This window comes from Pogona vitticeps, chromosome 5 (assembly GCF_051106095.1).
Source record: "Pogona vitticeps strain Pit_001003342236 chromosome 5, PviZW2.1, whole genome shotgun sequence".
NCBI lineage: Eukaryota > Metazoa > Chordata > Lepidosauria > Squamata > Agamidae > Pogona > Pogona vitticeps.
The window spans coordinates 101,679,371-101,693,767 of record NC_135787.1 but is presented as its reverse complement, the minus strand read 5'-3'; the positions used below and the strand labels follow the sequence as shown (position 1 = coordinate 101,693,767).

General features: G+C 39.6%; 1 protein-coding gene and 1 long non-coding RNA gene across 14 annotated transcripts in view; one reads left to right on the top strand and one right to left on the bottom strand.

Moving 5' to 3' along the window:
• LOC110074998 (uncharacterized) overlaps positions 1-5,417 on the bottom strand; it is a 40,161-nt gene extending 34,744 nt beyond the window's left edge. For both annotated transcript variants that reach the window (XR_013545607.1, XR_013545606.1), the window contains exons 1-2: positions 4,377-5,417; positions 157-283 (exon numbers count right to left, since the gene is read on the bottom strand). This is a non-coding gene — a long non-coding RNA (uncharacterized LOC110074998). The remainder of the gene's footprint in view (positions 1-156; positions 284-4,376) is intronic.
• Positions 5,418-5,474: 57 nt separating this feature from the next.
• LOC144589475 (uncharacterized) overlaps positions 5,475-14,397 on the top strand; it is a 132,227-nt gene continuing 123,304 nt past the window's right edge. For 6 of the 12 annotated variants that reach the window (XR_013545602.1, XR_013545601.1, XM_078394156.1 and 3 more), the window contains exons 1-2: positions 5,475-5,640; positions 7,519-7,603. Coding sequence is in view for 2 of the 12 variants with exons in the window: in XM_078394156.1 (XP_078250282.1) it covers positions 5,635-5,640; positions 7,519-7,603 (91 nt within the window). In the remaining 10 variants the exon portion in view is untranslated. Of the gene's footprint in view, positions 5,641-6,183; positions 6,894-7,343; positions 7,422-7,518; positions 7,604-14,397 lie in introns of those variants that run through there. The other 6 variants (XR_013545605.1, XR_013545603.1, XM_078394154.1 and 3 more) reach the window with 2 other exon arrangements.

The window sequence follows — 14,397 nt, the reverse complement described above, 5'->3', positions numbered from 1 at the left end:
TATAATTATCTTTAGGTGCTAAAAGAAAAATAAGTGTCAGCAAAGTACTTAAATATGTTTCTTTAAAATACAATTATTGATTACCTATAATACCATCAGATTTAAAGCAAGTTTTAAAGTAAATTAAAATTCAAAGGAAAATGGAAGTGCAGTTACCAAAATAATTTCCTACGTCTGCAACAGATGGGGGTGGGAGGTGAATGACATTACTATCTGGATTCAACAGAAGATTTGCTAAAGAATGATTGCCAATTTACGGATGAAGGTATATTTTATGAGTCATCTGCAGAAGGAGAAATAAATTTTAAATGTTTAGACCATTAACATAAAAATTAAATAGTTTAAAAGCATCACACATAGAAATTATAAGCACTACATGTTTTTAACGGCTTCAAAAATATGGTCACTTTGGAGCTTACTTATAAATGAAATGAGTAAAATTCTTTCCACAAAAAAGCACAGAACACAAGAAACAAATTCACATTTAATGTCCCTAAACCAATCTTGTTTTTTTCCCCACATGCCAGTTAACAGACTGCCATAAGTGCAGCTTCCAGGTATTTATTCTTACTAGAGGTTTGTTATTTCCCCCCCCCCCAAACAGTACAAATCGAATAGGTCTGTAAGTAATAGTAAATACCATAGCTCATAAATATAGCAAATGTGACAAATATTACATTGTCTTTCATCAATACCAGTAAAGTTCTAATGTGCTGTAATACCACTATGTTTCTGTTTAAAGTAAAGAAAATACAATCTAAACAGGCAAGAGAGCAACAGACTGCAAATAAGCCTAAAATTAAGCTTTCCAGTTCAGCATGGTTATTTTCATTGCACTTATATGGTACTTAAGATCTCTTTTTAAAAACAGTGAATAATCATGTTCAAAGCATCCCAGGATTGGGCAGCTGAGAACTTTTACAGCATTCAGTGCCTAATTTTGCCCTTTGCTTCCACAAGAGTGCTCTTAATATTAATTGTTTAGTACAACAGCAAAAACAACATGTTGCTATTGCCTCTTTCAAAGCACATTGTTCTATCCCTTTCCCTGTTTTTTTTAAAGAAAATAGTATGTTGGTAGTACTATTTGTTCAAAACTATCAAATCAATGTAATGTTTAATGCTTTCTTTCTGGTGAAACAAGGGAAGAGTACACGATCTTATTCTACTTGCTAGTTTCATTTTAATAGGGTTACCAGTTTAGCATGCTACGAAACATGGCTGTTAAGCAGATGGTAATGGATCATAAGCTGACACACACTCTGTTGATGTGAATGGAAGTTTTTCCAGAATAGTGCTGCCACGTTGCTGTTAACGGTGCTTCCGTGACTGAAATATATGGTGGACTCTTGCTTTATTGTACTGAACACAAGTATTGTAATAAAAGATATTACTGTGTTCTGAGGATCAATCTACCAACGGGGCGGGGGAGAAGGGGTAGTTACTGTATGTACTGCACTATGTTTTTATTGTGATTAATGTTGGATGGCTCACTTGACACTTCTTTAGTGTTAAAAGATGGGGAAGGAGCATCTTATTCAATTACAAGTGTGAAGATAGGTAAGCATTACATATATAGTGCCATATTACAATATGGTAGGCTGTATGTGATTTAAAATATAAGCATTAATAGGTGGTTAAGTTTAATTTTGCCACATTGTCATATTAAGTTTTTTTCTTCTTTATGGAGCAGGAAAAGTGTCTTTTCTATAATATTTAAGAGTCTTGTGTTTTAGCTTTTAACGTCTGTAGCAAGAGCTAAAACTTCTTTTAAAAAAATTAAAAAGGAGGGGCCATGAACATAGGAACATTAATTTATCATTTAACATAGAAGTAGGAAGACTAATTTAATCCTGCTTTTTTTTTTTTTTACAGCAAGGCTCCTAAAGTAAATGTGGAAAAACATATGTGGCTTAACATGATTTCTGGCACACTGAGAAATAATGGCTACTAAGTTACCTTATCATCTTCAAATTCTCAAAAAATGTAAGACTGATCTAAAAGTAGAGTGGGAATTATTTTCAGTCTCCACACTGATCTGAAATGTGAATGTTAACTCCAAAAGATGCAGTTGATGGACTGTAACAAAGTGATTGTATACTTTGCATTGTTTCTCATTGGATAAAATTATGACACAAACCTACAGTGATCAATTTAAATAACAAATAAAAGATCACTGAGGAGTTATGGTAGTTTTGGAACAAATGAAAAAAAAATGATTCTTTGAGTTAGGTTTCATATTTTCATCCTGCTTTGGAGGGATTACGTCTAGTGTTGCATAAAACTGACTAAATGGATAAGGAATATATATGACACTTGCAAATATTGGATGTGAAATGATTCCAGGACAAATAAACTTCATACCTTTGTGTTATTTTTTTAAGTAGGTAATTTTGGCACTGACACAGGAAAAAATATCAACTGCCTTTTCATTAGCTACAAAAATTAACCCTTGAATACAGTGGCAGTCATGTATAAAAACAGAGATGGCAAGACTAAAATGATAATTTGCTAGTGGCAAACCTGTATAATTTAAGTAAATGCTACAAATCTGTGTCCGTGCTGTGAAAGCTCTGGTATAAGACATGTATTTTATTGTTACTATCCACTTGGTTAATGATTATTTATTTCTGTACTGTACTTCAGTGTGTGTGTCTGTGTGTGTGTGTGTGTGTGTGTGTGTGAATTTAATTTTTATGTGTTAAATGATCTTATAGAGGTTTCTTATCCTCTTATCTAGAGACAGATACTAAAACACTTGTGGATCCTCTCAGTCTAGAAATAAATAAAGAAATCAAGCAGTCGCACATCAAAGCATACATGAGACAAGGCCCAGTTTGTAGGAAAGCAGATTCACTGGATATTTTTTTAAAGCTGGTGACTTTTCAAAAGGATGAAATCTATTAAAAGTCTGGTTTGGAAAGTGAACATTGTTCTAATATATTGCAGTATTCACTTCATGCAACATATACTGTTCGGTGGTTTCAGACTGTAGTTTTAATTACAAGTGGATTGCTTTCTCTGTTAGCTGTTTGACTGGAAGCAGTTAAAATATCAGTTCTGCTTATATTATTGTTGTGCTTTCCCTCAGACAGTAGGCCAGATAATTTCAGTATTGTGCATTTCTAGTACAACTGGAAAAAGATGAAAGTGAACTTTTATCTGGAAAAGGTGGCTGCTGTAGATTTGCATGCCAGGGAGTTGTAAAGCAAAAGGTTTAGTGTGTATCATCTTGGGACTGAAAATGTATCTTGTTATAATGTTGCAGTCACGTCTCTCAGCGACTGTTGCTAAAACCAAAAGGAGAATTTTGTAAATTGAAGCAGAGGGCAAATCTGTATTGTCTTATGGACAGTAAAACCTGGATACAATTCTAAAAAACAAACAAACAGTGGTAGAACTAGCAGCCATATACTCCAAGCAAAAGAGCTCTTGATGTTCCATAGCAATTCATTGGTGCTTCAGTTCTATACCACTTACCTGAGAGTAAGCCCCATGGAACTCAGTGGAACATCTTAATAGCCATATATGGGACTGTGCTGTTACTGCCTCTTTCTATGACAAAGTAAAGAATCAGGAGATTCTATGACTGAATTTTGCATGGTGCGCTTTTTAAAATAGGCATCAGGTTTATCAACCCTGTGGCATTGTGCAGCTTGTGTGTGCAAGTTGGAGAGCTTACAAAACATACTAGTTTCCCATACATACAAAGAGGAGGAAAAATTAAATATCTGTCTATTTATAATATGAAAGGGGAATTTTGGTTGGTTGATTGAAATGGTGAGATGTGACGCAAAAGGACACTTGGATGGATAGAGACGCTGATGTGTGCCAAAACAGGCATACTAAGAAATACTGTTGTTGCTGAGAGAGACAACTTGTGCAGGCCTTTATACCTTGCTTTTTGACTCATCCCTTGAGAAGAGGCATTGGACGAGGATTTTTAATTAGGAATCCAGGTGAACCTATAAAATACAGTATAAGACAGAGACATACTATGTCCTCTACCCTGAAAACAAATGGCTGGGAATGCTGTCCATGTGTGTTCAAACCACATCCCTGACTTGAGCACTGTGTCTTCCCTCATGGACAACCAGCTAAGTGACAGGTTAGTTAACCAGGCAGGCAGGGATGGAACTAACACTCTTCTGGGCAAGAACCAGAATATCAAGAGATGGCTGACTAGGAAAAGAGACAAAGGGTTTCTAGAGGGCTGGGGGCTCGCTGGCCGGTTCTCCTTCTCTACAGGGGCAGATTTTGTAAATAACATACAGTACATCAGACAAGGCAGAATAATACAGTAACAGTCCTCAAGGGCAGCAGGCGTAGCTTTAAAATTGAAAGTAGACGCAAACACACGAGTAAGAATACCGCACCTTTTAAAAGTATGCCGGTTATCCAACTGCGATACAGACGTCTCTTGCGCAACAGTCTTAAGGATCGCTGGACAAAAAAGTTCGCATTGCGAGTCCTCGTCACCCTTCCCCTCCCCTCCCTCCTTAAAGCTGTCAAGGAGGTTTGCACCTCCCTCCCTCCCTCTCTCTTTTGGCGGCCGGGGGGGGGGGGTGATGCTTCTTTAGTAAAGAGAGAGTCAAGTCGTTTTGCTGAGAACGTAGCCTTGTAGCTTCACGAACTTGAGCCAAAAGGAGCAGGAAGTTGTTTTACAATTGCGTTACCGTGATCGGCCACAAATGGAAAAAGCCAAGTGAGGCAAATCTGGGACGAGGAAAGATATAACCTTTTTCTCTCCTCCACCCTCTTTGCTCTTCTGTAAAAGAAGAAGCGAAAAGGAAAATATGGTTGATGGTGTCGAGGGGAGTGTTTCTTTTAAGGAACTGACGGATTATCTTTGCAGAGTCTCTTGGAAGAGAAGGAGGGAGAGGGTATCAAAGAGACTTTCCCCCCTCCCTTACAAAAATGCACTTGGTAACTAGCAACGGGCTTTTGGCACGATTCCTCGAGTTTGCTCGAGGTTATGGATGAGGGCGGGGATAGGAAGAGAGAAGCAAGTCGACGTAGGACGCTCGCTCTCTCCAAAAGACACACACACACACGAGAGAGAAAATGTGGAGACATTTTGGAAGAGCAAGGGACCTGCGCCTTGTTCTTCACAAACGCCGATTCCTCAGGCACTTGCCCCCCCCAATCCTATATTCTCCCCGCTACCATGTGTGTGTGTGTGTGTGTGTGTGTGCGGGAGCGCACGTATGTGTAAGTAAAAGCGGTCTCAATCACACCGCGATCATGGCAGCTGTTTTTCTTCCAGCGCAGCAGTGGAGCTGTCTCGCCCAAATGCTTATCAGCTCTTGACTCGGTGCCAAGAGAATTACAAGGGCCCAGCAGCCTCGGCTTGGGCTGTGCAGCTGGTTGGGAAGGAAGGGTATGAGAAAACAAAATCTCCAACAGGGCTCTCGCTCTCTCTCTCTCCCCCCCCCGCGCCCTCTCCCCCCCCCTCCCGCGCCCGCATCAACGCTATTTTCTTTCCTCCGACAGCGACAGCCCTGGTTTCGCTTCCTTTCTCTCTCCGCGCCCCCTCCTCCCCGCCCGCCCGCCCGGCCATCCTCGGGCAGATTTTCCCGAAGATGCCTCTGGACTGCTTAGTATGATAAACCTACCTGCAGTTTATTCGTAAAGATGGAAGTGAGTTTCTATTTGAGCTTTGTGCGCCTTGCATGGGGTTCATCCCTGGCTGCTAGGGGAAGGGAGGGGGGGAGGGCGGCATTTCAAAAGTTTAATTAACCCAAGCGCCGTTATAAAACATATGGTTTATGCCGTGGGTGCGCGCCCGCGCGTCGGCCTGCCTGCCTGCCTGCCGGCCTCCACGGCCTCTTTCTCTCCTGCCTGCCTGCCTGCCTCTGTTCGGCTCGCCCGGGCTCCGTTCTTCCCCTCCCGTCATAAACACAAGCCCGCATTGTATGGGCAGAAGAATAGCTTCGCTGGATTTCGGGGGCGGAGGGAGAGGCGAAGGCAGGCGAGAGCAGGAGGAGGAAAGGGTTCGACTCGTGTAAGGAAGGGAACGAGAGCGCGATCCATGGCTGGTCGCACGCATGGACAGCATATGTGTGTGCGAGAGAGAGAGAGAAGAGATGTGCGTGCGTGCGTATGATGAAAACTAGCCTGTTCACGCAGGGCCGTGTCCCTGTTTCATCATCAGCTCCAGCCCTTTCTGTTTCGCTAGCTCACGTCCTCCTCCTCTTTCTTAGCCAGATTGCTTTAGTCGCTCACACGGGATGTTGAATTCTGGAAGGCGGGGGGGGGGGGGGCGGCGGTTTGAGATTGCTCCTTGCATGCCTGCTGCAGAAGCCTCCTCCCTCTGAGGCGGCCTCTGTAATATATATTTTTTAATCCTGCAAATAGAATCTTGTGCTCTCTTCCCCCCCCCCGTCTCCGCCGCCGTTATCTTTTTTAGCTGCGCTTTTTATGCCCTTCCAAGTATTTCGGCTTTTCTCCTCCCCATTTCCTTGACGGCACTGTGATCTGCAACTTCTTTATATTGAAAACCTGAGGCTGAGATTCGTGCCTCTTACTTCTGTTTATTGATCTTATTTATGTCTTTTGAGGAAGTAAAGAATCAGGATTTTCATGGCCGACCAGACAGTGGTTTTTTTAAAAAATACCTTGGCTTTATAAGGCTGAGATCCTCTGTTCCTTGGATTTTTAATTTAAAAAAAAAACTCTCTGTATTATGTGAGAAAGGTTTTGTAGCGGTTTTCGCCTGCATCCTTTTGTAAAGTGAACTTGGTAGAAGTGGAAGTGCCGATTCCTCCCCTCATGCTCATCCCAGACCGCTTGGCATTTTTCTCTTCTTCCTTTCCTCCTTCAGCATCAGTTTAAAGGGAGAATTGGGGATGATGCAGTAGGATACAGTCTTCGGGAAAGGTGCCAGCTTCAAGGTAAAACAAAAAGTCAAAAAGGTGCTAAATAAAGGTGGGAGGAGGGAGTTTGCTGCATAAGGAATCTGGAATTAAAACATCTCTGCGCTGCAATAGACTGACCGTTCTGAAATGGTCGAAGAGAACATTGCATACTTTCCCTGCAGGTTTTAAAAGGAAGTGAGGAGACTTTTCTTCTCTTTTCCTTTCTTTCCTTTCTTTCTCTGCCTACTGAATTATTCAAACTGTCAGTAGTGAATCCAGAGACATTAGCATGCATCAGACATGCTGTTTGTCTGTTTGCTAACATTCTTCATTCAAGACTTGTTAACTGCCAGACAAGCTTAACACGCTTCTCTCTTTCTCCCACCCCCCCTTCTTTTCTTACTCTCTCACTCTCCTTTCTGGTGTCCTTCCTCCTCTCTCATGCCACCCCTTTCTGCCTCCTCTATTGTTATTGCTGGGAGCCAGGGGGGCAGTGGTGGCGGTGGTGCGTGGGGGTGGTGGTGAAGAAGCATGTGGCTGAGAAGCTGGAGCCGTTGTTGCTAGGTAAGGACCGCCTTCCCATATTCTCTAGGCCTGCATGCACTTGCAAAATCAAGAAATGCCACAGAGATCACGGAGTGTCTTCCATCTGCTTTCACAGGAGACCGTCGTGCTGGAAGGTGAACACCCTGACGTCCTGCCTCGGCTAGTACTTCTCCCTGTAGCTGGTTCCCATTCTTCCTTAGGTAAGAAGAGATTCCTTCCTTATAGGTGCTTCAGTTTACCATGTGGTAAGATTTCACTCATTAGAATCCAGAGTACAGTGAATGAGCAGGATAATAATTACTAAGTCAGATAATAAAGTTTCAGCAACTCAGACTGGATGTTGCACTTGGATTGCTTAGTTAGGCCACCTAACCGTCAACATCTCTTATCAAACTATCCAGGTTTTGTTCCAGATTGGTAAAGAAAATACAGCTTTCCAGTGAAGGATATGATGTGCTTCATTTTTTTTTCAGTTTTTACTGGTGTCCTTCTCTTTTCCAACTTGCTTTAAAATTAGCTAGCTTTCATTTTTGAAGGGAGACAAAGGGTAATTGCTTGGTTTATTTATTAATGTGGATTTCAGCCGATATAGGGCTTATGTTACTTGTGTTGTTACAAATTTTATTGCAGTTACTTTCATGAACGCTGGTTTTCCTTACTGTCCACCATCCTTTTTCATTATGTGGGTGGATATATCGATAGAGAGAGAAATGTTACATAGATTGTGCCTTTCAAAGATTCGCATGTTATAAGATGGTGCTAAATTAAATTGTTTAGTTCGTGTTCTGATTTTTATTTGGCAGTATTGTCCATTATCAGTTTGATATGGCACTTAAAATTCATTGGGGTCTGCATTCCATTGTATATGAGAGTGAGAAAATATATGCTGTATGAGAAAGAGATCGCTCCATAGAACTATTCTTTACAAACATAATTCTGTCAATAATCTTTTCATGAGAACGGCGGCATCGTGTGTTTAGGCACATCTGTATCACTGCTTCATGAGGAGAGGGAATATGTATTGATGTGTATAAATTCTTCATGTAAAATCTCTCTATCCAATTGGAGTATATTGCCATCATACCCATACATGCTGTGTATAAAGGTGCTCTTAATGTATACTTTTAAAATTATTCATTATAAAGGCATAAATGCAAATCTAATACTTTTTTTCTGGACAATGTGTCCATCGAAATAACATGCAGATGTTGATGCTCTTTTGATGAACTTGATAATTAGCCAGTTTGGCAAACATTCTGGACATTTTGGATATTAGTATTATGCATAAGCTGAACCTATAATATGTTTAGTTTGATTCATACTGTTGCCAGTTAAAATGCACATATGGAAGTATACTAAAAGGTCATTTTATTGAGCTTTTGTTTCTGATGTAGATATTTTTATTTGCTGTACAGTTTTTCTAGAACAGAGCACGGACTATTTTGATTGAACCAGTGAGCTTATATTGTTATCCTTGGTGCTTTTGTGTAAAGTAAATTTAAGTTTTAAAAAACTTGGAACAGATTTTAAAATTCCAAATAAGTAGAATATTTTTAAAGTCATCTTCATACAGAGACATTTTGAAGCCGAGACATTACTCAGTTCGGAGATGATATCTGTATAGTGGCTCTTTCCCAGAACCCTTTATCATGAATATAACTTGAAGCACAAATCACAACTTTTGTAAAGTAGTACCTGTGGTTATGCTGTGGTGTTAAAGTTGAGGGACTAGATATAATATGGTGGAAGAAAAAGTGACATCAGTTTTCTCAGAATATACTTCAGAGGGGCCTATAACATCTGTGCAGCAACATTACTAGTTTACAAATTCTTAAATTTGAACTACTTTTAGAATTTGTAATTTCATTAAATTGTAATGAACATATACAATTTAGAAAATACAGTCCCTGTCCTTTTTTTATAAAAATAATTATTATTTAGTGTCATTTAAAATAAACTAACTTTGCTTCTTTGTCCGTTGCAGTAGTTTGGCAAGGAAACAAATTATATACTGTACAAAAAATGTATTTCCTTCCTTAACACATCCAGAATTTCAGGTTTTGCTGTACAAAGTAATGGGTAGAAAAGGACATAATATTAAGAAGTAAAATTCATACCGTGAATCAGATAAAGATAGTAGTGCTGTATACCATTATATTCATGACAGCCCAAATTTCATTGATCAATATACTGTACTTTTCTGTGCTTCTAACTGCAGGTATATACCCCAATACAATGAAGCACAGTTGGTTCAGCCCTTTTTAAAAGCTAAAATCCTGCTGCTCGGCTACTTGTATGGAGAAGTAGGACTGAATCCAGATGTCCATTCCCTTAACAGGATCATCTGGGTTCAGTTCTAATTTTTTTTCCTAAAAGTGTTCCAATATGTACGGTCTTGCTTCTTAGGCAGTAAGGAGGCCTACATGTACGGCATCTAGTCGTGTATGTGATATCTGTCATGCAAGGGTTACACACATAGAATACTGCTTTTCTGCATGGAACTGTATCCTAAAGTGGAATAGGGTATTTTGGTTAAGGCGTTGTACAGTATTTAAATAGCAGAAAACCAGGCAGTAATGATAAGAAAATTAGGCTTGTCCTGATCACTTATTAGAAGTTAAGGGATTATGATCAGATAATGAATAATATATGAGGATGGTAGCCTGGAAAAGACTAAGAGTGTACTTTTCTTCATTTAATAAAGGAATATTTCTTCTTAGGTCAGGGGTACGATGACAGTGGTTAAAATGCAGGAACACCCGTGACCAGGTTGGATTGTGCGTATAATTTTTAATTTTCATCCTAATAATTGCAGTTTTATTTTTCAATGAATTGTACACGCCCACATAACACCTAAAATGTGGAGCTGACATCTTCCCTACAATCAATATATTTACAAAAATACTCATGACCTAGAGTGGTCCTGAGCTGACTAGATAGGCAGGATATAAAATGAATGAATGAATGAATGAATGAATGAATGAATGAATGGTTTTTGGACATCACCTCTGTCTACGGAAACAAGAAATTGAACATTTCTTGTTAGAAGCAGGGAATTCTATTTACAGTTTGAATAGAATTCCCTTCGTGCCTAAAAAGCATTTTTGTTTTTAGGACCTAATAAATGTTTTAAAATTAAGTCTTCAAATTGAATTATTTTGGGAGCTTCAAAATTCACAGGATCCTTTTCTATTTTGGATATACCTTAGTGACAAGTAAAGTGTCTCACATTTGTTTGTGAATGGTTTTTGTAATAGAGAAAGACTTCTGTCTATGCAGCATAAGATGACTATGGGTTGCAGTGTCAGGTAGTTCCAGATTACAGATAGTTCAGGTATAGTGATGGGATGCTTAATTTCTGCTTGAGGTGAGCAAGTTGGTGAAAGGAACAAGAAATACACAGTCTGGAATAGCGAGGCTGTCCCCTCAGTAACACATTATAGTGAGATCTTCAGTCTGACTTTATACCACATCCTGAGACAGCAGCTGGTAATAAAAACAGCCTTTTAAACTGGGTTATCAGAGCAAGAGTGTATCTATGCACCGCTAGGCCAAAATCTTATTTAGATTCAGCTGTATCCGATGGGGTGCCAGGACAACAGAAAACTGTTTAAAGGGAAAACATGAATCAACACAAGTGTATAAAATGTGCATTTAAACAACACAGAAAAACATTTTATGAATATTACTGCATCAGCCTGATTGAATGTTATGCATTGCGTTCAGTTAGTCTTCATCTATGTACAATACGGATTGGAATGACACGTGGCCCTAGTTGAAGAGAATGGGGTGCTGTGGATAGGAATGGGTGCAATGCTATGAGCTTTTTCAGTGGTATAAATATTCAAAGAATGCATACTGTTAGAACTGCTAGTTTGAAATTTCGGACATATTTTGGTTCAGTCTTCTTTGACTCTTATTTTTCCAGTTGGTATTTGCAAAGTAAAACATGTTGATGAGCCCAGGCTTTTGGGCACATCAGAAGTTACTTTTATGTGATTCAGAGACTGGTGTTAAATGTTCTATTCAGTATCATTATGCTCATGCGAATCTTTATTTTCTCGAACATCTTTTCAGAGTGGGGAAAAAGCATTAAGGGTAGAATCCTGAAAGGATGAAGTCCCATTAAAACCAGCGGCAGTGATCCTTTTGAGCATTGGCAGAGTGGAATTCCCCCCCCCCCCAATAAAATGTTGGCTTGCCATGCTTCCCTTGTGCAAGTAGAAATCACTGCCACCATAGTGGATACCTCCTTATATGAGGGAGAAAGGTCAGACAGACCCTTATTTGATGGTCTGATGTACAAGTGATTTTTACTGGCCATGTAACTTGTTTCTGAATAGATATCCATAGCCACAGTGCTTTGGTTCTGTTCACCTGCTAAAGCATCTGCTTTTATATTAACCTTATAAGAGACGTAGATTTCTTGAGGAAACCCTGCTCGGTGTTCCATGGGTTTCTGGAGTTGTGATGTAGAATATAGAGAGAGACTGAACAATGTAAGAGTCAGGATTGTTTCTGTTGTGCTGCTACAGATATGGGATTCCCTTCCTCCGGATGTATGTTTGACCCATGCTTTGGTCATCTTCCAAAAGGTGTTGGAAACTTTCTTTTTCAGGATGGCATACTGTAGAAAAAACATGGTGTGCTTCGTGATTTCATAATTATCCAATAGATTTTATTAACTAGAGGGATTTTGTTGCTTTGTATCCTACTTTAAGTTAAAAGCATTAAAAAGTATAATACCCTGTTTCCCCAAAAATTAAGACCTAACCTGAAAATAAGCCCTAGTAGGATTTTTCAGGATGCTCATAATATAAGCCCTACCCCCCCCCAAATAAGCCCCAGTTAAGTGAAACCCTGCCCTCCACCATTGTGTAGCAACCAGAAGATGACATGACTGTAAAATAAAACATCCCCTGAAAATAAGGCCTAATGGTGTTTTGTTTTTTGTTTGTTTGTTTGTTTTTTGGAGCAAAAATTAATATAAGACCCTGTCTTATTTTTGGGGAAACACTGTATAATAATAGTAATATTTTTGGAAAAAAATAATGTGAAACACATAAAATGCAACTATGGCGGGACCTGAAAAAATAGCAGACATTCTGTGTCAGCTTTTGTGAATTCCATGGGCATCTTTTAAAAAAGATGCCTATATCACTTCATGGAGAGGCAAATATGTGAACTGAAGATCATGCACATCCATTTGAAAACACTTCTTGCTGCTTCATAGAAATTGGGGTAGAATTCTCTATTTAATCCATGGCTGTGACAGAAGAACTGAAGTCAGATCATGCAGGCCTCCCCTTTGTAGTCGTAAGGGATTATATGCACATTAAACAGTTGCAGCCTAGGCTCCTCTAGTGGTTTAATTTTCAAAATAATATAATATAAAACTGGTATTTGAGCCAATACTGTTAGTACCTTCTACTGTATAGACTGCTTTGTTATGGAAAGTTTCTTCCAGATGGAAATACAGATTTTTTTTTTAAAGTATAGAAATTAGTCTAGTATAGATATAAAGCGTAACAATTATTGCTTTGACAGTAATCAGGATCTGAGATACATAGTAGGCATGTGGATTATTTCACTGTACTAAATTGTGTACTGAGACAACCTATGTGGAGAAACATCAGTGAAAATTGCTCATATTATTTGCAAATAGACTGGAAAAGAAACACTGCTAGCTATGGTTTTCTTGATGCAGATAAGTCAATTAACTGTGGTTAATGAATATCATGTCTGCATACCTTCTTCAAGTTATGGCAGACAGTCTAGGGCAGTGGCAGTGAATCTTTTTGGAACCTTTTTGGGCCAGGGCCAGCTGCTCCGGATCCACCTGTGGAAGTTCTAGCACTGCGGTTGCAGCTGGCTTCTCAGGTTTGACTGCGGAGGGGGGGGAGTAGCAATCAGGTGACTTATGGCTCGCATGCCCGCAGAAAGGGCTCTGCATGCCAGCTGTGGCATGCATGCCATAGGTTCGCCATCGCTGGTCTAGGGCTATGTATTTAGATGCATCATTTGATCATGATACAGGGAAATAAACCAGGATTAAATGTTACATCTGCTTAGAGCTCCACTACTGATTTTGCAGGTACAGTAGTACCTAGGTTTAGGAAAACAATGCATCCTCCAGGATGTTACATAATGCAAAAAATTCATAAACTAGAATGCGGATTGCTGTAGCAATGGTGGTGGCGCTACAAACCTCCAGGCGCAGGGTAACGTCCTTCACAAACAAACAAACAAAAAACCCCACATAAATTGAGGTATTATTTCAAACGGATTTCCATTCGTAAAACTGGAAATTACGTAAAAAGAGGTGTACGTAAACCGAGGTACAACTGTATTGATATTGTTGGCAATTTCAGCTGAAAGCAGTTTGTATGTAACAACTTTTTGAGTCAACATGTTTCCCCCCCCAATGTTGAGCTAATGAAAGATTTTTAGAAATGCTATTGGCGTAATCGTCTTAACTGGAATTGAGCCAATGAGAGAGAGAGAATTTCTGCAAAAAAAAAAAAATCATGTTACCTCCACAACAGGACTGCTTAGCCCTGCCCCTGAAAGGCCATAAGAACAGTTATTTGGGGACATGTCAATTCCTAAGGTGACTGGATCAGTGTTTGCTATCTAGGCATGTTGTAGCACTTTTGTCACTTGCCACCATAGTAGATGTAGAAACATAACACAATTAGGAGTGTTTTTTCAATGGGATAGAGAAGCATTTGCAGCATGGAAAGAGGAGGGAGTGAAGTAGCCCCAGCATGATGGACTAAGACATCATGAGCAAGCTGGTTGTCTCCAAGGCATGAAATTGAGTTCACTGTTTGGTTTTGTAGTTTCATCATAGTGACATCATGATCCCAAAGTGACTGAGGTTGTATAGGAATGAGGAGGATTCCTTAACAAACTACAGATTGCTAATGTTGCTGGAGCAGATTAGGTTGTTGAAAAGGCACCTGTAGAGGGAGGGAGGGAGGAAGAAAGGAAA